The 20929-nt window shown below is 48.8% G+C and overlaps 1 protein-coding gene across 2 annotated transcripts in view; it reads left to right on the forward strand.

The window, feature by feature from the left end:
* The window catches only part of atat1 (alpha tubulin acetyltransferase 1), a 62145-nt gene that overhangs the window by 32132 nt on the left and 9084 nt on the right, over positions 1–20929 (forward strand). The window contains exons 8-10 of one of the 2 annotated variants that reach the window (XM_038815296.1): positions 4812–4895; positions 7591–7801; positions 8748–10297. In XM_038815296.1, coding sequence (XP_038671224.1) covers positions 4812–4895; positions 7591–7801; positions 8748–8781 — 329 coding nt within the window. In that variant the 3' untranslated portion in view covers positions 8782–10297. Of the gene's footprint in view, positions 1–4811; positions 4896–7590; positions 7802–8747; positions 10298–20929 lie in introns of those variants that run through there. The other variant, XM_038815295.1, reaches the window with a different exon arrangement.

Genomic DNA, 20929 nt, shown 5'->3' on the forward strand with positions numbered 1-20929 from the left:
TTTTCTAAAAATAGCAGCAACTCTTCATTGCATTCACCATCATGAGCAAAATGTTGGATTCAAATGAATCTCAAAGCTCTGTGGACTGTGCTGCAAACATTTGGATGTTCAAGGTACTTCACCGCAAACCGGCAACTGCTTCATGATGATGGACAGTCTTGACTTGGAGATCTGAAACAGACACCGTCAAAACCTGGACCGGTATCGAACAAGGCTGTGTGATGGCCCCCATACTATTTATAGTCGTCCCGACAGTGGTGATTCATCTAACCAAAAATCAGTTTCCCTCGGGTGAGAGTATTATATGCAACCTAGATGGGAAACTCTTTAACCTCAGTCGCTTCTGTGCTCAGACCAAACTGACCATCATCATCCTCCCGTGGCTGCGTGGGTTTCCTCTGGGTGCTCCGGTTTCCTCCCACAGTCCAAAGATGTGCAGGTTAGGTGGATTGGCCATGCTAAATTGCCCTTAGTGTCCAAAAAAAGGTTAGGTGGGGTTACGGGGATAGGGTGGAGGCGGGGGCTTGAGTGGGGTGCTCTTTCCAAGGGCCGGTGCAGACTCGAGGGTCCGAATGGCCAGCTTCTGCACTGTAAATTCTATGAATCATGGACAATAATGATCTACAGTTTGCGGATCACTGCAGTGCTCGTTACCCACTCTGCACCAGATTTTCAAGCCGCTCTTGATCTCTTCAATTCTGCATACAAGAGGTGTTGGCCTGTCCTTGCATGTTGCCAAAACATAGGAACTGGCCAAAGCCCCTTGAGCCTGTCCCGCCATTCAATGAAATGGCTGATTCGTGACCTAACTCCAATACCCTTAATATATTTTTGCTTAACAATCAGATTTAAAATTAACACTGATCTAGCTTCAACTGCTGTTGTCGGTGAAAATTCCAGACCTCTACCACCCTTTGAGTGAACATCTTCCTAACATCTCTCCTGAATGGCCTAGCCTAATTTTTAGACTATGCCCCCTAGTTTTAGAATCTCCAACCAGTGGAAATAGTTTATCTTTATCTACCCTGGCTTTTCTTGTTAATATCTTGAATACTTCGATCAGATCATCCCTTAACCTTCTAAATTCTAGTGCAGCAAAACTCTTAAAACTGGTCAACCGCACATTTTCCCCCCCCCCCCCCCCCCTTAAATGTTAAAGGAGAGACACCGAAATATATTGAGCATTGAACATATTAAGGGTACAGGCTTAACATGTTCCCTCTAGGGTAATAGGAAGGAGAAACAAGCCCAGAGAACCATGGATGACCGGAGACCGTCGATACGACGAGAAGGAAAAGAGAGACTTTTGGCAAGTGCAAAGGGAATAAATCAATGAAGGCATTAGTGGAGTGCCGAAAGTGTAGGATGGAGTTTAAGAAAGCAATTAGGAGAGCAAAAAGGGTGTATGAGAAAGCACTGGCTGGTAAAAGTATGGAAAAATCCCGATTGTCTATAAGTATCTATGGGAAGAGGTTAACCAGGGAAAGAGTAGGGCCCATTAGGGACCAAGAGGGAAATCTATGGGTGGAACCAAAGGACATTGATAGGGTGTTGTATGAATGCTTCACTCCTGTCTTCACCAATGAGAATGAGGAAGTACATATGGAACTCTGGGAGAGAGACTTTGAGGTTCTTGAGCAAATTTTCATAGCGAGTGGCCCGGTATTAGAGGTGTTGGCAGGCTTAAAAGTGGACAAATCTCCAGGTCCGGATGAATTATGTCCCAGGATGCTGTGGGAGGCGAGGGAGGAGATTGCAAGGGCTCTGACCCAAATTTTTAATTCTTTAAGGAGGTGCCAGATGACTGGAGAACAGCTAATGTGGTCCCACTATTTAAGAAAGGTTGCAGAGATAAGCCAGGGCACTACAGACCAGTGAGGCTTACATCAGTGGAGAATCTATCACCACTTGGTGAAGCAAGGTTTGTTGGGAATAGTCAGCATGGCTTTATCGGGTCATGTCTAACAAATGAGGGTAGTGCAGTTGATGTAGTTTACATGGATTTCAGCAAAGCCTTTGACAAGATTCCACATGGGAGACTTATAAAGAAGGTAAATGTATGTGGGGTACAGGGGATTCAAAAATGGCTGAGCTGTAGGAGACAGAGGATAATGGCAGATGGCTGCCTTAGTGACTGGAAGCTGGTGTCCAGTGAATTATCACAGGGATCTGTGCTGGGTCCCCTATTGTTCGTCATTTATGGAAATGTCATGGGTTACAGGAAGATATCGACGGGATGGTCAAATGGGCAGAAAAGTGGCTGATGAAATTTAACCCTGAAAAGTGTGAGGTAATACACTTTGGAAGGAGTAATTTGTCAAGGAAGTATTCAATGACAGGCCTGACACTGGGAAATTCCGAGGGACAGAGACCATGGTGTGTTTGTCCAGAGATCTCTGAAGGCAGAAGGGCAGGTTAATAGGATGGTGAAAAAGGCATATGGGACACTTGCCTTTATCAATCGAGGTATAGATTACAAAATCAGGGAGGTCATGTTGGAGTTGTATAGAACTTTGGTGCGGGCACAACTGGAGTACTGTGTGCAATTCTGGTCGTCACATTATAGGAGGGATGTAATTGTACTGGAGGGGGTGCAGAGGAGATTCACCAGGATGTTGCCTGGAATGGAACATTTAAATTATGAAGAGAGGTTAGATAGACTTAGTCTTCTCTACTCCAGCGAAAATAACCTAAGGGGCGACCTGATCGAGTTGTACAAGATAATGAGGGGCATAGACAGGGTGGATAGGGAGGGGCTGTTCCCCTTAGCTATAGGGTCAGTTACAAGGAGACACAAGTTCAAGGTGAGGGGCAGGAGGTTTAGGGGGATTTGAGGGAAAACTTTTTTACCCAGAGGGTGATGACGGTTGGAATGCACTGCCTGGGAGGGTGGTAGAGGTTGGTTGCCTCAACCTTTTAAAAGGTACCTAGATGAGCACTTGGCATGTCATAACGTTCAAGGCTATGGGCCAAGTGCTGCCAAATGGGATTTGATAGGTAGGTCAGGTGTTTTTCATGCGTCAGTGCAGAGTCGATGGGCTGAAGGGCCTCCTGCACTGTATTATTCTGTGATTATGTGATTCCATATCCCTTAGCCACCTCTTCCACCATTGATGGGGAAGATCCAACATTAACAAAGACCTCCGCAAGTGGACAAAAGTTCTAGTCTGCAGTGCAGTTGTTGTTGCCTCACTGTTGTACTGCAGTGAGACCTGCACTGAATATCGGAGACACGTAAAAGCACTGGAAAAATTCCCATCAATAATACCTCCGCCCCAACCTCTGGATTCAATAGGAAGACCGTAAGACGAGCGCGAGTGTCCTTCACCTGCATTCGGGCAAAATCAGCTTTGATGGTCTGGACACCGTGTCTGGATGGCCAGAAACGTCCCTCCCCTGACAGGCCTTGTAGCCTCACTCTCAAATAGCTACTGTTCCAGGAGAGGGCAAACAAAATGTTTCAAAGACACTCTGAAACTTTCCTTAGAAGTGCATCAGCATTGACAATAATGACTGGGAGGGAGGAGCTTGACACCAAGCTGGTGAAAACGTGTCCGTCAAACCGCACCATGGTTTGAGTCACGACATCTTAATGATGATGCAGGGTGGCGGCAAAGAAGGAATAAAAGGACATCATGCCCCATGTGCAAAAATTGACCGACTCACGAGGATCCACGACAGAAACTCTCAACCCTGAATAGATGTTCATCCTCTTGGTCGCGGGACAAGAGGTTGTGCCGAGCAAATTTTTCTTTTCTTATCCATTCCCTGTTCAATTGGCTGATACTCTTAGCCTCCATTGTTTTCCTGAGTATTATGTTACTTTAATACACTATATATGAATTAGCTGCATCCACCTTCCTGTTTCTAAGTTTAAGCCTGTGTCCCCTTTGTAGTGATTGTAATTCTGTCAAAAAGAGTTAATTTTCTTTTCTATAAATTTAAGAGTACCCAATTCGTTTTTTCTAATTAAGGGGCAATTTAGCGTGGCCAATCCACCTAACCTGCACATCTTGGATTGTGAGGATGAAACCCACGCAGGCACGGGGAGAATGTGCAAACTCCACACGGACAGTGACCCAGCGCCGGAATTGAACCTGGGACCTCGGCGCCTTGTGGCATCGGTGCTACCACTGCACCACCGTGCTGCCCCGAAAAGAGTTAATTTTATCCACATCCCTTAGAATTGCAAATGCATCAATGGTTATGCCCCCGCCCCAGCGACCTGTTCTCCTGTTCTGCAGTCAATATTCCTGGCTTTACGTTTCACCCTTTCTTATGGATTAAGGTGCCTAATTTCAGTGAAAATTATTATTGATATCGCTAGCGGCGGTCAGTTCCAAAATTGCTTCTTCATATGGCCACTATTAAATCCCCCTGGGAATTCACAGGGTTGAGTTATTGAATGGCCAGGTTGTGCCTGTGAGCCTTCAGAGATCTGAAGGGGGGGTGGGGGTGTTTCATTGTCAAAGCTGCTGTGGTTTAAATCTTGGTACCATCTGCCTGCCCCATCAACTCGTCTTGGGTGTTCAAATTTGGATGGTGTTTGTAAAAAGAGGAGTGGTGGTAGGTTTTAGGTGTTTGGACTAAACGTTGCACCCCTCCCCCGCCTTGCCCGATGACAGATGTAATTGGATCAGCTCATCATTCACCTCAACACTATCTGAGGATGGTACTCAATGCAAAATGGCAACTTGGGTAGAAGCTACACCTACGCGAACGCATTTGAGCTGCAGTATGAATATGTCTTTTGCTTTCTGCATTATTTGCAATTTTGTATTCTCATTATTTTCTCTTGTTCTGTGATGCAGTGCCTGGGGAAAGGCTGGTTCACAGGCCCATCCCCAAGAAGGTGGAACAGGAGATCAAACCATACTCCATTGCCGTGCGGGATGGTGAGAGATTCCTTAATCTGTCACAGCGCGTGATAGTCGCTGACCCCTCGCTCCATTTACTGCATGCGGACAGTCAATGACCCCTCGCTCCATTTACTGCATGTGACAGTTGCTGACACCTCGCTCCATTTACTGCATGTGGACAGTCGCTGACGCCTCGCTCCGTTTACTGCATGTGGACAGTCGCTGAGACCTCGCTCCATTTACTGCATGTGGACAGTCGCTGACGCCTCGCTCCATTTACTGCATGTGGACAGTCGCTGACGCCTCGCTCCATTTACTGCATGTGGACAGTCGCTGAGACCTCGCTCCATTTACTGCATGTGGACAGTCGCTGACCCCTCGCTCCATTTACTGCATGTGGACAGTCGCTGAGACCTCGCTCTGTTTACTGCATGTGGACAGTCGCTGAGACCTCGCTCTATTTACTGCATGTGGACAGTCGCTGAGACCTCGCTCCATTTACTGCATGTGGACAGTCAATGACCCCTCGCTCCATTTACTGCATGTGGACAGTCAATGACCCCTCGCTCCATTTACTGCATGTGGACAGTCAATGACCCCTCGCTCCATTTACTGCATGTGGACAGTCAATGACCCCTCACTCCATTTACTGCATGTGGACAGTCGCTGACGCCTCGCTCCATTTACTGCATGTGGACAGTCGCTGAGACCTCGCTCCATTTACTGCATGTGGACAGTCGCTGACCCCTCACTCCATTTACTGCATGTGGACAGTCGCTGAGACCTCGCTCTATTTACTGCATGTGGACAGTCGCTGAGACCTCGCTCCATTTACTGCATGTGGACAGTCGCTGAGACCTCGCTCTATTTACTGCATGTGGACAGTCGCTGAGACCTCACTCTATTTACTGCATGTGGACAGTCGCTGAGACCTCGCTCTATTTACTGCATGTGGACAGTCGCTGAGACCTCGCTCCATTTACTGCATGTGGACAGTCAATGACCCCTCGCTCCATTTACTGCATGTGGACAGTCAATGACCCCTCACTCCATTTACTGCATGTGGACAGTCAATGACCCCTGCTCCATTTACTGCACGTGGACAGTCGCTGACCCCTCGCTCCATTTACTGCATGTGGACAGTCAATGACCCCTCGCTCCATTTACTGCATGTGGACAGTCGCTGACACTTTGCTCCATTTACTGCATGTGGTCAGTCGCTGGCACCTCGCTCCATTTACTGCATGTGGACAGTCGCTGAGACCTCACTCTATTTACTGCATGCGGACAATCGCTGACACCTCGCTCCATTTACTGTGTGTGGACTGTCATTGACCCCTCACTCCATTTACTTGTAGCCACTCGAGGCTGTTGCACCATTCATTGAGATGGTGTCTGGCTTAACATGGACATTGAAAATATTTTGGAACCTTACAGCAGGGAAGGAGGCCATTTGACCCATCGCACCTCTACTGGATCTTGGAAATTGCTGACCCCACAATTAAACAAAAAATTATTTCTGATGCGTGGGCGCCGCTGGATAGGCCAGCATTTACTGCCTATCCCTAATTAATCTTAAGAGGTGGTGGTAAGCTGTCCCCTTGAACGGCCGCAGTCCATGTTTGTAGGCACATCCACAGTGCTGTTAGGCAGGGATTTTGCCTCAGCGACATAAAAGGAATTACGATAAGTTTCCAAATCAGGATGGTGTGTCTACTCGCACAGAATTCCCAGCTTGTCACCACAGTATTTAGATGGCTAGTCTAGCTGAGTTTGTGTTCAGTGGAAACCTCCTGGATGTTGATGGTAACGCCATTGAGCGTCATGGGGAAATGGTTGCATTCTCGCCTGTTGGAGAAAGTCATTGCCTGGCATTTATGTGGCGCGAATTTTACTTGCCGCTTGTCAGCCCCAGCCTGGATATTGTCCAGGTCTTTCTGAAAAAAATGTCTCCTTTTCAAATTCACCTAATTCTGTTTTGAAAATTGTACAAACTTCCACAAAGCAAACTGAGCAGAAAAAGGTCAATAACCAGAGGAGCGTAGATTTGAAGTAATTTTCAGAAGTGTTAGTGGGGAATTGAGGAGTAATCCTTGTCATCCGGAAATGGTAGGGATCTGGGTCTCACTGCTTGAAAGTGCAGTAGAGAGGGGCAATGCAGTGGTTAGCACTGCTGCCTCACGCCGCCAAGGACCCGGGTTCGATCCCGGCCCCGGGTCCCTATCCGTGTGGAGTTTGCACATTCTCCCCTTGTTGTCGAATGAAAGAATTTGAACACACTGGGGGCTGATTTCTGTTGCAGATTCTCCCCTTGTCTCCAGTTCAAACATGACGGACTGAATGGCCTCTCCCGTACCATAGGTTTTCTGTGTAACCTATCGGGTAGTACAGATTATTCTAAGAAAATAAGAGCGAAGGGCAGACGTAGACCCCACACAACCCGTTGAGCCTGTTCCACCATTCAATACATTCATTAGAGATCTTGGACTTCAACTCCATTTTCCCATCTGCTCCCCAAATCCCTTTATTCCCTGAGGGAATTACCCCAGAGCTGTGAGTCCCACCAGCCCAATGTATTGAACGATTGGGCATGCACAGCATTCTGCGGTAGAGAATTCCTCTTTTGCAGCCAGTTCTCTTGCACTTGCTCCTCCTGGCAGTAGAAAGGGTTTCTCCTAATCTTCCCTTGGCACAAGGGCTGTTGGCTCACTGCGGTTTGCTTCTGTGACAGGCGCCCCCGAAGATCAGGAGCTTCCTTGGCCATTCAACCAGTCGCACTCCCTGACCCGCACAAACAGCCTGGGCCGCAGTCCCTACCGGCAGCTAGGTCGACCCCAGATCAACCACCAGGAGGCACTGCGACACATCAGAGTGGCACACCCCCAGTCGGTGAATGGAGCGAGAGAGACTGACGACCTCATGAACCACAGGAGGAGGACCAGGTGAGCCAGATGGTGTGTGTGCGCGCGCGCGGGGGGGGGGGGGGGGGGGGGGAAGAGGATATGGAGACCATGATAAGAATTTTAAAATCGAGGTGTTGGTGGAAACGGGAGCCAGTGTACGTCAGCACGGGCAGCGGGTAGGTGGATGGATGACACTTGGTGTGAGTTAGGGCACGGTCAGCAAGAAGTTTGGAAAAGCTGGCATTGATATTTTATTAATAAATTTAAGAATACCCAATTATTTTTAAATTTCCAATTAAGGGGCAATTTAGTGTGGCCAATCCACCTACCCTGTACATCATTTTGAGGTGCGGGGGTGAGACCTGTGAGACGCGGGGAGATGTACAAGCGCTGCACGGATAGTGACCCGGGGCCGGGATCGAAGCTGGGTCCTCAGTGGCGTGAGGCAGCAGTGCTGACCACTGCGCTGGCCAGACAAGCTGGCATTTATGATTGGCAGAAGGTTTTGGGGTGGACAGGAAAGGATTAGAAGAATCGAATATAAGAAGGGAGAAAGGTTTGGGATTAGGGTTTCAGCAGCAGATCAGCCAAGGCAGGGCCGGAGACTGGCAGTTCCACAGAGGTGACAAGAGTAAATTGGAAGGTCTGTTTGGCATTCTAGCGTGGGAACGGAAGAGCAATCTGTACAAGCTGTTACTTGGAAGGGATTAGACCTATTGGATTCCGACCAACTCGAATGATTGATGGGTACAATGTAAATTAATGGGGAAAGGTTTGATGTGTTGTGTTAGATCTGGGTGCATTTATTTGGAGCTGATTGCTTCCTTGTTTCTCGCTTGTGCCTTGTGTGTCGGCCTGTGCCTTGCGTGTCGGCCTGTGCCTTCCATGTTAGTGTCATTCTCATATATACTTCTATCAGGATCTTGCTTGCTCTTTAAGGTCTCCTTTTCTGTCTCTGACTCTCCTTCCTTCCTTCCTTTCCCAGCTCCCTCACTCGTTCCCAACTTTCTTTTAAATGACATTCTCCTGATGTCCAACATGCTCCTGTTTCCATAGTTCCTCAACGATGTCCAACTCCTTCCGTTAACTAAATTAATTTGTTTGAAAGCTTTTTTTTTAAAAACTTGTAAGATCAGCAACTGTATTAATTAACCTTTTACAGATCTCTCGGATGTCTTTTTTACTTAGTCCTGTTTTTTCTTAAAAAAAAAAGCCGTGTTGTTGACCTTGTAGTCTCTGTGCGGGAAATTGCTTTTTTAAAAAAAAGTTGCTTCCTCATGATTGCTTTGGCAATTTTAAAGTTGATAATGTTGCGAGCCAGCTGTCCCAGTGCCATCTGTTAGCCACACAAAATGGTTCCTTCTCTGTCCTGAATTCGCTGAATTCGAATGGGGCTGGGACAGCAGCAGGAGAATTACAATTGGCCTCAGCGTCCCTGAATTAAGGTGGGGTGGGAGGTGAGAGGTAGCAGAGAATCAGCATGGGTTCTGTGGTTCGCAGATCATTCAGTCACTCCCAATGTGGAGAAAAGTGTACCCGTGTTGTGTGCACGAGAGAGAAGAGAATTGGACTTCTCTGATGCCTCTGCAGTCAAATAGTCTGCCAGCAGCATTCACCCACTTTGCTTCATGTTTTAAAAGTGAGCAGTTGGGTCCTTGAGGAGGACGGTGTGCAACTAATATTGGACAGTTGACACCTTCTGTAAAGCAGTCGTGTGGGAGTTGGGGGGTGGGGGGAATGCGGGGAGGCGGCATGGAGGGAGGGATAAAATTGGAGAACAGTTTTACTTTCTAAAAGCAAAAATAAAATTTTGCATGGTTTCGGTGGAGAAATTAGGTTTGCAGTGCTAGTTCCCAAAATGGAGAAATCGTTGTTGATCCTTCTGAGCAAGAGGACTTGGGGCCCAGAAAGATATAGATTGTGGGCTCAAAGGTGGGCCGTGGATGGTGAGTGAGCACTGGTAACTTAACTCGTGACTTTTTTAAAATGGAAGGCAACTTGGTTAAGGGGCAAAGCAGGTTTTTGTTTTGTGAATGAATGTGTGTGGAATCCAACTCCCATCTCCACGTGCTCCAAAAGGTTTGGTGGGGAAATGTGGATAGGGCGGTGGGGTGGGCCTGAGTGGGGTGTTCTTTCGGAGGGTTGTTGCAGACCCAGTGAGCCAAGTGGCCTCCTTCTGGCCTAATTTCCTTTTACTATCACAGGGGATATCAGCATCTCGCCAGGATCTCTCCATGTTTTGACCCTGGTTAGTATTCTAGGTTATTAATGATCTATGGCACCTAGTATTCAAAATTCACAAATTCTCCATCTCCTCCAGGAGACCGAAGTAGAAACAAAGGTTTTTCAGATTGCGCACTTCCTGACCCAAGGATACATTCTAAAGTACTTCACGGTCAACCAAAAATGCTACATTTTGTTTTTGGTGCGGTCGCCATTGTAATGTAGGAAACGTGGGAGCTGGCTTCCGCACAGCAAGATCCCACAAGCAGCAAGATTGTCAAATCATAAAGCTGCCTTTGTTTAAAAAAAAAATCAATGTTGTTTGAGCGATAAATAGTGGCCAGGGCACCGAGGGGAACTCTTCTTCAAAATCAAACCTAAAGAGGGTGGACGAGACATTTGGTTTTGCATCACATCAGAAAGCTAATACACTCCCACGGCTAGTGGCATCGTAAGTAGCATAAGGTGAAAGCCTAAAAGCGCTGTGCGCCATTGATAAAAGTGAATTGCCAAAACATGTGGCAAGTGGATTTTCACATTGACCTAAAAAGAATTGGGGGGGGGGGTTGGGGGTGGGAGGGGAAGAATGCTGGCTGTCATATCTAAAGGACTAGAATCAAAAGGGATTAGAAGTTGTGCTGCACAAAGGATATATTGACCTTGGAGGGAGGTTTAATGGGATGATAGCTGGACTGCGAAGGGTTAACATACAGGACTGATTATGCAAATTAGGAATGTTTTTCCTGGTTGAGGGGGGGAATGATTTGATTGAAGGTTTCAATATATTGGGGAGAGGGGGGGGGGGGCGCTGAGTGGAAACCGATGATAGGGTGAATGACGCACAATTATTTGGGAGAATTTTGAAATGGGATGTGGACTAGAAATCAGAGCCAGGCCTTTTTCAGGCGGAAAATTAGGAAATGTTCCTCCGCGTGTAGAATGCTGGAAGCAAATGACAATTGAAGCACGATAAATTGTTCATTTTAAATCTGAGCTTGATAGATTTTTGTTAACCAAAGGTATTAAAGGCATAGAAAAATTGGAACTCTGAGCAGGAGGAGGCCTTCGAGCCTGCTCCTCCATTCATTATGATCATGGTTGATTATCCAACTCGGTAGCCTAATCCCGCTCCCCCCTCCCCCCATATTCTTTGATCCCCTGCGTCCCAAGTGCTATATCTAACTGCTTCTTGAAAACACACAATGTTTGTGCCTCCGCTATTCCTGTGGTAATGAATTCCATCGGCTCACCACTCTCTGGGTGAAGAAATCTCTCCTCATCTCAGTCCTCAGGTTTACCTCGTATTCTCAGACTGTGACCCCTGGTCTCGGCACCCCCACCATCGGAACGTCCTTATAGTAATAATAATCTTTATTAGTGTCACAAGTAGGCTTACATTAACACTGCAATGCAGTTACTGTTGCACATTCGTCGCCACATTCTGGTGCCTGTTCAGGGACACTGAGGGAGAATTCAGAACATTCAATTCACCTAACAAGCACATCTTTCAGGACTTGTGGGAGGAAACCCACACAGACACGGAGAACGTGCAGACTCCGCATAGACAGTGACCCAAGCGGGAAACTGCTACCTTGCCGCTCTGTATTCTTGCATCTCCCGTGTCTAGTTCTTTTTTTCAATAAATTTAGAGTACCCAATTCTTTTTTTCCAATTAAGGGGCAATTAAACGTGGCCAATTCACCTACCTTGTACATATTTGGGTTGTGATGGATGCCCCCACCCAGACACTGGGGCAATGTGCAAACACCGCAGAGACGGTAACCTGGGGCCGGGATCAAACCCGGGTCCTCGGCATCGTGAGGCAGCAGTGCTAACCACTGTGCCTTCCCACCCTGTCTAGTTCCGACAAAATGTTATACATTTCTATGAGATCCCCCCTCATTCTTCTGAACTCCAGCGAATACAATCCTAACTGACTCAATCTCTCCTCGTACGTCAGTCCTGCCATCCCAGGAATCAGTCTGGTAAACCTTCGCTGCACTCCCTCTGGAGCAAGGACGTCCTTCCTCTGGGGCAAAGGCGGATATTTGGAGTTGGATTGCAGATCAGCCATAACCCCACTGAGTGGTGAAACAAGCAAAGGCCAAATGCTCCCTTGCTATGAAATGAAAATAGTCGTTTGGTAGAGAACTTGAGCATTGCTGAAAAAGTGGTATGCTGTCAAAGTTTTTCATCTCACACTCATCAGGAAAGATCACAAGATTGCCAACAGAAACAATCACAGCAGTTTATACTGCATGAGAGGAGAGTGTTGGTTGATTGACAAGTGGACTCTGATTGGGGGGAGGGGCAGCTGTGGAGGATGCAGCAAAGGACAGTGAACTGCGAAGCCCTCATTCACATCGGTGGCTATGCCTTGACCAAGAGTCGGCCTGCTTGGTTTGAACTTCAGCAATAGCTTGGTCGTTAGTTGTTCCTTCTGGCATCCTCCATGGCATTGCCTCCCCAGAGTCCATTTGTTAATCAATCAACACTCCTCTCGTGTAGTATAAATTGTTGTGGCCTTTATTGTTAGTAGTTTTGCGATATAAAATCATCTGACCGCATAACAAAGGGCATGTTTGATTTCAGATTGGCTATGGGAAGGCGATGCACTCTCGGACGAGTCAGGCGAACAGTGGTGGGGCAGCAGGCAGCCTGGGTGTTTTGAGGGGGGGGGGGGGGGGGGGGGGGGGGGGGGGGGGGGGGGGGGGGGAGACAGTCATGCCAAGACGCCTCCAGAAATATGTCCAAACGGAGTTGGCACCCCGATTCCCAGCCCTAATTTTAAAATATGAGCATCTTAAAGTGACCCACAAACCATTCCCATCGGCTCCATGCTGACTGGGGTAATTCTTTTACCCATCATCACACAGGGAGACCATGCAGTTGTAAGTGACTGGGTTTGTACCTATCCTCCACCAACTGCATTTTCTGCAGGAGTAATCCTGCTTTTATTGGGAGGTGTTGCTGTAACTTAGTCAGGAGTTCAGCTTTCTGTAGTTGGTAGAAACTCTTTAGATAGACTCTGTAGACTGTTTGCTATAGTGCAGTGTTCATGCTTGTTGAATAAATAGACGTTGTCGTATAATAGACTGTTGGCTAGAATCTTCCACCCCGCCTGCCACAAGATTGCCCCAGGTGGGATGCGGACCGTGTAACGGTCTATTGGCCTCGGGTGGGAATTTCTGGTCACCGGGAAGGGGGGGGGCGCAACCGGAGAATTTGCCCCGTGAGTCCTGTTGTAAGTTCTGCTCTCGCCTCCATCCAACTTGTCGACCGAGATTGGTTTTGGTCGACTTTTTTTGTTTAATAAACGAAAGGCAGTAATTTTTTTTGTTTTTTAAACGCATTTTATTCAAACTTGTATCAAAGTAGGTTACAGCAAATAAACACCCCGGCAAACATTCTTCCCAACAATCAACTATACAGTTTGGACAGATTTTTCTCCTTTTTCACCCCCCCTGCGACGAACAGTTCCTCAAACACGGTCACAAACATCCACCACCTTTTCTCAAACTCCCCTGCTGAGCCCCTTAACTCATACTTTATCTTCTCTAACCGCAGGAAGTTGTACAGGTCACCCAACCATGTTGCTACCCCTGGCAGCGAAGCCGACCGCCACTCCAGCAAAATTTGTCACCGTGCAATCAGAGAGGCGAAGGCCATGACATCACCCTTCCTCCTCTCCATGAGCTCCGGCTTCTCTGAAACGCCAAATATCGGCATCAAAGGGTCCGGGTCCACTCCCTCCTCCACTATCCTGGCTAAGACCGCGAACACCCCCTCCCAGAATCTTCCCAATTTTTCACAAGCCCAAAATATGTACGCATGATTCGCTGGCCCCCTGCCCGCACCTCTCTCAGTCATCTGCCATCCCCTGAAAGAACCCACTCATTCTCGCCCGAGTCATATGCACCCTGTGCACCACCTTAAACTGTATCAGGCTCATCCTTGTACAAGAGGAGGTCCCGTTTACCCTTCGCAGTGCCTCACTCCATACTCCCTAATTGACCTCCCCTCCCAACTCCGCTTCCCATTTCTCCTTGATCTTCACCACCTGCTCACCTCCATGCTCCCCATATATATCCCCATTTCTTCCCTCCCCTTCCAGACCTTTCGTGCGAAGTCCCTAACCTGTAGATACCTGAACTCACTACCCCTCGGCAGCTCTACTCTCTCCCTTGGCTCCTCCAGACTGGCGAACCCTGCCTCCAAATACAAATCCCTCACCTTGACCAGCCCCACTTCCCTCCACCTCCTCTATACAATATCCATCCATCCCGGCTCAAACCTATGATTCACGCACAGCGGCGTTGGCACCGACATCCCTTCCACCCTAAAATGCCTCCTCAGCTGATTCTATATCCACCGTGGGCTGCACCACTGGGCTCCCTGAATACCTACTGAATACAATGCTGCCGTCACCATAGCCCTCAAACTAGACCCCTTACAAGATTCCTCTTCCATCCTAACCCACTCTACCCCTTCTCCTTCTCACCACTGCCGCACCTTATCCACATTCGCCGCCCAATAATAATGACGCAGGTTTGGCAATGCCAATCCACCCCCCCCCCCCCCCCCCCCCCCCCCCCCCCCCCAAAGCTGCCTCTGCCTCTGTAGCAGGGTCCTCTCCACCCTCGGCACCTTCCCCACCCAGACAAAGTCAGAGATGATTGTGTCCACTTTAAGAAAAAAGGCCTTTGGTATGGAGATCGGGAAAGCCTGAAAGATAAACAAGAACCTCGGCAGAATATTAATTTTCACCACTTGGACCCTCCCCGCCAACGTTAAGTGCAGTTTTTTCCATCTCTTAAGATCCTCCCTGGCCTCCTCCACCAGCTTCGTTTTTCCACTTGTGGAGCCCCGCCATTCCCTCGCTACCTGAATCCCCAAGTACATAACCTATCCCTCGCTACTGTAAATGGCATCACCCCCTAAATTAGCCCACTGTGCCAGCTCATTCACCACGAATACCTCGCTTTTCCTCACATTCAGCTTGTATCCCAAGAACCCTCCAAACCTCCCAAACAGGCCCATAATCCTTCCCATACTCTCCAACGGATCCGAAACATACAGCAAGAGGTCATCGGCAGAGAGCGACACCCTCTGTGTCCTCATTATCCCCTGTCACCCTGCCGACCCCCTGAGAGCGCCATCGCCAATGGCTCTATGGCCAGCGCAAACAGCAGCGGCGACAGCGGGCACCCCTCTGCCTCATACCCCTGTGTAAGTCAAAGCTTCGTGAGCTCATTACATTCGTCCCCATCCTTGCTCTTGGCACCACATACAGCAACCACACCCATGCCACAAATCTCGGCCCAAACCCTAACCTTCCCAAAACTTCAAACAAGTACCGCCACTCCACCCGATCAAATGCTTTTCCTTGTCCATGGACACCACCACCTCCGGTACCAGAGCTCTCGATGGATTCATCACCACATTCAACATGCGTCTTCTATTACTTGCAAGCTGCCTGCCCTTCACGAAGCCTGTTTGATCTTCTGCAACCACCTCCCGGGACACAATCCTCCACCCTCCCCGCCAACAACTTGGCCAATACTTTCACATCGGTGTTCAATTGTGATATGTGTCTACACGACCCACATTCCACCGGATCCTTCCCTTTTTTTGGGATTAGTGTAATTGCTGCTTGCATCATCGTCTCCGGCAACTTCCCCTTCTCCAGTGCTTCATTAAACGCCCCCAACAGATGTGGTGCCAGGTCCACTGCAAATTCCTTATAAAATTCTGCCGGGTACCCATCTGGCCCAGGGGCCTTCCCCGACTTCATACCCCTGATACTATCCAGCACCTCCCTCAGCCCCAGGGGCTCCTCCAATACCTGCCCCTTTGCTCCCTCCACCTGGGGAAATTCCAGCTCGTCCAGAAACCGCCCCATGTCTCCCTCCTCCTCTCCTCCTGGGTTTGCCTCATAGAGTCCCTGGTAATACTCTCTCAATGCCTCATTTATCTGCCCTGGCCCTGACACCACATCCCCAGCCCCAATCCGGATCTTCAATATTTCCCTGGACGCAGCCTGCCCATGCAGCTGGTGTGCCAGCATGCAGCTCGCCTTCTTTCCATACTCGTATTGCACCCCTCTTGCCCTACCGCCCTCCTCATTATCAGCCTGTCAAATTGCCCCAGCAACTTTTTCCTCCTCGCCAATCCCTCCACGGTGGCACCTTTGAATAGTCCGTCCACCTCCACTTTCTTGCTCGCTAGACGGTCATGCTCTGCCCTCCTTTTCTTATTCGCACGAACCATAAATGAGAGAATTTCTCCCCGGGCCACTGCCTTCAGTGCTTCCCAAAAAATGCCCGCCGACACCTTCCCATTCTGATAGAACTCCACATAATCCCTAATCGCCAACCGCACCTTATCACAAAAACCTCCATCCACCAACAACCCAGAGTCAGACCTCCACTCCGGCCTTTGCTCTTGTCCCATACTGAACTGAATATCCAGCCAGTGGGGTGCATGGTCCGAGATAACTATCCCCACATTCTCTGCCCCCTACACCCCAACTAAAATCTCCCGACTCACTGCAAAGTAATCAATCCTCGAATACACGTTATATACGTGTGAAAAGAAGGAATGCTCCCTTCCCCCTGGGTTCTGAAAGTGCCATGGATCCACCATACCCATCCTCTCCATAAACCCCCCCAGCTCCCTTGCCTTTCGTACCCTACCGATCGACCTGGGGCTCGATCTATCCATCCTCGGCTCCAGGTCACAGTTAAAATCTCCTCCCATGATCAACTGGTACATGGCCAAATCCCGGATTGCTGCCAGCAACCCCCTCATAAAACCCACATCATCCCAATTTGGGGCATACACATTTACCAAGATTACCGGTGCCCCTTCCAATACCCCACTCACAATCACATATCTCCCACCTGGATCACTCGCCTCATTCGCAATCCCGAATCCCATTTTTTTGATCATTAAAATCACTGGACCCTTCAATTTCAAATCAAACCCCAGTGAAAAACCTGCCCGACCTACCCCTTCCTTAACCTAACCTGGCCCTTCATACGGAGGTGAGTCTCCTGCAGAAAGACAACCCCCGCTTTCAAGCTCCCGAGATGCGCGAACACCCGCAACCTTTTAACCAGCCCATTCAGTCCCCGGATGTTCCACATTACAAACCTTACCGGAGGCTTGTGCCTCCAATCCCCTCTACCGTCCGTCATCTTCCCCACTTAATGCCTGCCCCTTTAATTCCACTCTGTACCTAGCCCATCCTAGATGGCCCCTTTTTTTCGTCCTTGACCACATCATCTCACCCCCTGCCGCATCGCAGAAACCCCCCTCCTGCTTTTCCCCTTCCCCTTCTTCCCTCCCCCCACTTCCCCTTTCCCCGGGCCACCCCTCTTGGCCTTCTCCCCCACCACTTCACGTCCGTTCACCAGCATAACCTGCTACCGTGGCTGCCCCTGCCCAAAGGCACAATCTCTTTCCGCCCCCACTCCTCCACTCAAAGAAGAAGGCCTCCTGCTAGCCTTACCCTCCCCCACCCAAACAAGGACCTCTTCTAACTCCAGGTAGCCTTCTCCAAAAGCAAACAAACAGATGATAAACACGCACAGTCCCATAAAACAGGAGGGGGGATGGGAACATCCATCCCCACATAAACTTTTCACCCCTACAACTCCTTACAATCTCAACATTGAACATAAACCCCCCCCCCCCTCCCCCCTGCCGCAAAACAGACGGCAGAATGTGGCGACTAGGGGCTTTTCCCAGTAACTTCACTTGAAGCCTACTTGTGATAATAAGCGATTTTCATTCAAAAAAAGACGAAAATCCCCCAATCCCTACATCCACTTCAAACATGCTCCCGACCATTACATAGTGCCAGCACCCTGGTTCCCAAGCATTGTCCACTCCAGTTTATTCTCCTTAATGAAGTCTTCGGCTGCTTCTGGGGTCTCAAAAATAATACTCCCTGCCTCCGAACGTCACCCGTAATTTCGTCGGGTAGAGCACCCCAAACCTGATATGCCGCCGGTACAGCACCGCCTTCGCCTTGTTGAAACCTGCCCGCTGTTTTGCAAACTCAGTTCCGATGTCCTGATAAATCCAGATGTTATTTCCCTGCCAGTCGCAGCTACGCTTCTCCCTGGCCGACCGTAGAATTTTCTCTTTCTCCACAAATTTATGGAGTCTCACGATCACCGCCCGCGGCGCCTCCCCAGCTCGAGGCTTTTGCCTCAGAGACCTGTGCGCTCGGTCCACTTCAGGTGCCTTATCTAGCACCCCTTCTGCCACAAGTCCCGCCAGCATCCTCGAGACGTACCTTGTGGCACTCACACCTTCCACTCCTTCAGGCAGTCCCACTATTCACAGGTTCTGCCTCCTCGAGGCATTCTCCTGCTCCTCCACTTTTGCCCTCAGTGTTTTACAAAGGTCTCCTAGGAGCCCCACCTCCGCCTCCAGAGCCACCACACTATAGCTGTGGTCCGAGATCACTCCTTCAATCACCCAAATCTGTGACCCCTACACATCCAAACACCTCTCCATCTGCTCCAAAGTACTCTTCAGGGGTGCCACAGCTTCTGAAATGGACTTTGCATGATCCTCATGCATTTCTTTCCTCTGTTTATGGAATTCCTCCTTGATAAAAGTCATCAGTTCCTGAATCTGGGGCCTTACAGCTTGCCCCTCCCCCGCCTGCATGCTGGAAGAGACTGTCTGTGAAGCACAAGACTGTTTTAACTTTCCAGCCAAACCTCTCTCTGTTTTCTGCCGGGTCCGGTGATCAGAAGACATACCATTCCAGGGGTAAACTACTCCTCTAACATTCACCTACACCTTTTCATCAAAATTCCACCTGGATCTGGGTAAAGAGAGCCCTTTTCTGTGAATTTGAACAGGAACAGCCCTTTATGTGACCAATCACTCCATGGTCACAAGTGGAAGTTGAAAGAAAGGCAGTATAGTGAAGATGCTGGAAGTGCACAGCGTTTGGGCAACTTCGGTGGAGAGAAACAGGGTTAGTGTTTCACGTCGAGGTGTCATTTCAGCAGAACGGAAGAAAAATAGAAATGTGATAGATTTAACTTTTCCTTCTCACTCTCGCGCTCCCTTCATGCTGCATTCCAGTTAGCTGCGAGTAGCCATTCTCTCCTCACCTGGACACATCCTTTGTTTCTGCCCACGCTCTTTGGAACCGTGAAATAGTTTGTTCTTTAATCTCTTCTAGCACAAGACCGTCCCTTTTGTTCTTTATCCCCCACCCTGCCCTTCCTCTCACTCAAAGCCTATTACATTTTTATCTTTATAAGTAAGAGCAAAATAGGGCGGCACAGTGGTTAGCACTGCTACCTCACGGCGCCGAGGACCCGGTTTCGATCCCGGCCCTGGGTCACTGTCCGGGTGGAGTTTTCTCATTCTCCCCGTGTCTGCGTGGGTTTCACCCCCACAATGGATTGGTACCCATCAACAAACATTCACTCCCTCCACCACTGGTACACAGTAGCAGCCGTGTTTACCATCTACATGATGCACTGCAGGAACTCGCCAAGGCTCCTTAGGCCACATCTTCCAATCGCGCGACCTCCACAATCTAGAACAGGGGTGGGCAAACTTTTCCGTGCAAGGGCCACATTCAGAAATTCACAATTCACAAAGGGCCGCATAGTATATTAAGTAAAATAATTACTTCACCCGGTTATGATTCTGGGCGCCTCATATAGAACATAGAACAGTACAGCACAGAACAGGCCCTTCGGCCCTCGACGTTGTGCCGAGCAATGATTACCCTACTCAAGTCAACGTATCCACCCTATACCAGTAAGTAACCCAACAGCCCCCCCCCCCCCCATTAACCTTAAAAAAAAAATTTTAAAAAAAAAAAACATTTTTTTTTTTTTAATGACTTGGTGGGCCGCAGAAATACCTTTGGCGGGCCGCATGCGGCCCGCGGGCCGTAGTTTGCCCATCCCTGATCTAGAAGGACGAGAGTAGTGGGTGTATGGGAAAGCCACCACCTGTGAAGTTCCCCTCCAAGTTACTCATCATCCTGACTTGGAAATATATCGGCCATTCCTTCACTGTGCCTGGATCGAAATCCTGGAGCTCCTCCCTAACAGCACAAGGTGTGACCTACACCACATGGTCTGCAGCGGCTCAGGAAAATGGGTCACTCGCCACCTTCTCGAGGGGAATTAGGTAACAAATGCTGGCCTGCATTGCCCATTTCCAATGCACTCCTGCCCTCCCCTCGTACAACTGAACGGCAACCTAGAAGGGATCACACTGGCTACTCGTTGTCTCCTTTTGTTTTTAAATTTAGAGTACCCAATTAATTTTCTCCAATTAAGGGGCAATTTAGCGTGGCCAATCCACCTAACCTGCACATCTTTGGGTTGGGGGGGTGACACCCACGCAAACACGGCGAGAGTGTGCAAACTACTCGTTGTCTACTTGTATCGTGCGAGGACAGCAACGCCGACACCATGCAAATAAAAGAACAGGTCATGCACAATACTTAGCGACAACATTGTCCACGTCCTGTGACTGAATTTGTTGGGGGGGGGGAACTTTTTAAAGCATTTTCTGAGTTAGTGAGGGAAAAAGCACATGGGTTTGTCCAATTGAAAAAATATGTGCGTGGAGTGAGGCAGCAAAAGGGATTTTATTTTTATTTTTCTGTGGGATGGTGAACTGAATTTATTGCCACACTCTAGTTGCCCCGAGTGACTTCCGAGATCACTTCATAGGAAATTGCATCCACCACATAATGTGGGAACAGAGTCAAGTGTAAAAGGGAAAGTTGCCATAGTCTCAGGTGACCATAGGCTGCTTTTCCCTTTGAGGGAGAGAGCTGACTGGTGGTCACCACACCTCAGGCGAATGGAATCCCCACTACTGGCCTAGCTCTGCTTCATCAACCAGCAGTCTAGGCAATTGAACTGAACCGGTCCTGAGAGTCAA

This window comes from Scyliorhinus canicula, chromosome 13 (genome assembly GCF_902713615.1).
Source record: "Scyliorhinus canicula chromosome 13, sScyCan1.1, whole genome shotgun sequence".
Taxonomy (NCBI): domain Eukaryota; kingdom Metazoa; phylum Chordata; class Chondrichthyes; order Carcharhiniformes; family Scyliorhinidae; genus Scyliorhinus; species Scyliorhinus canicula.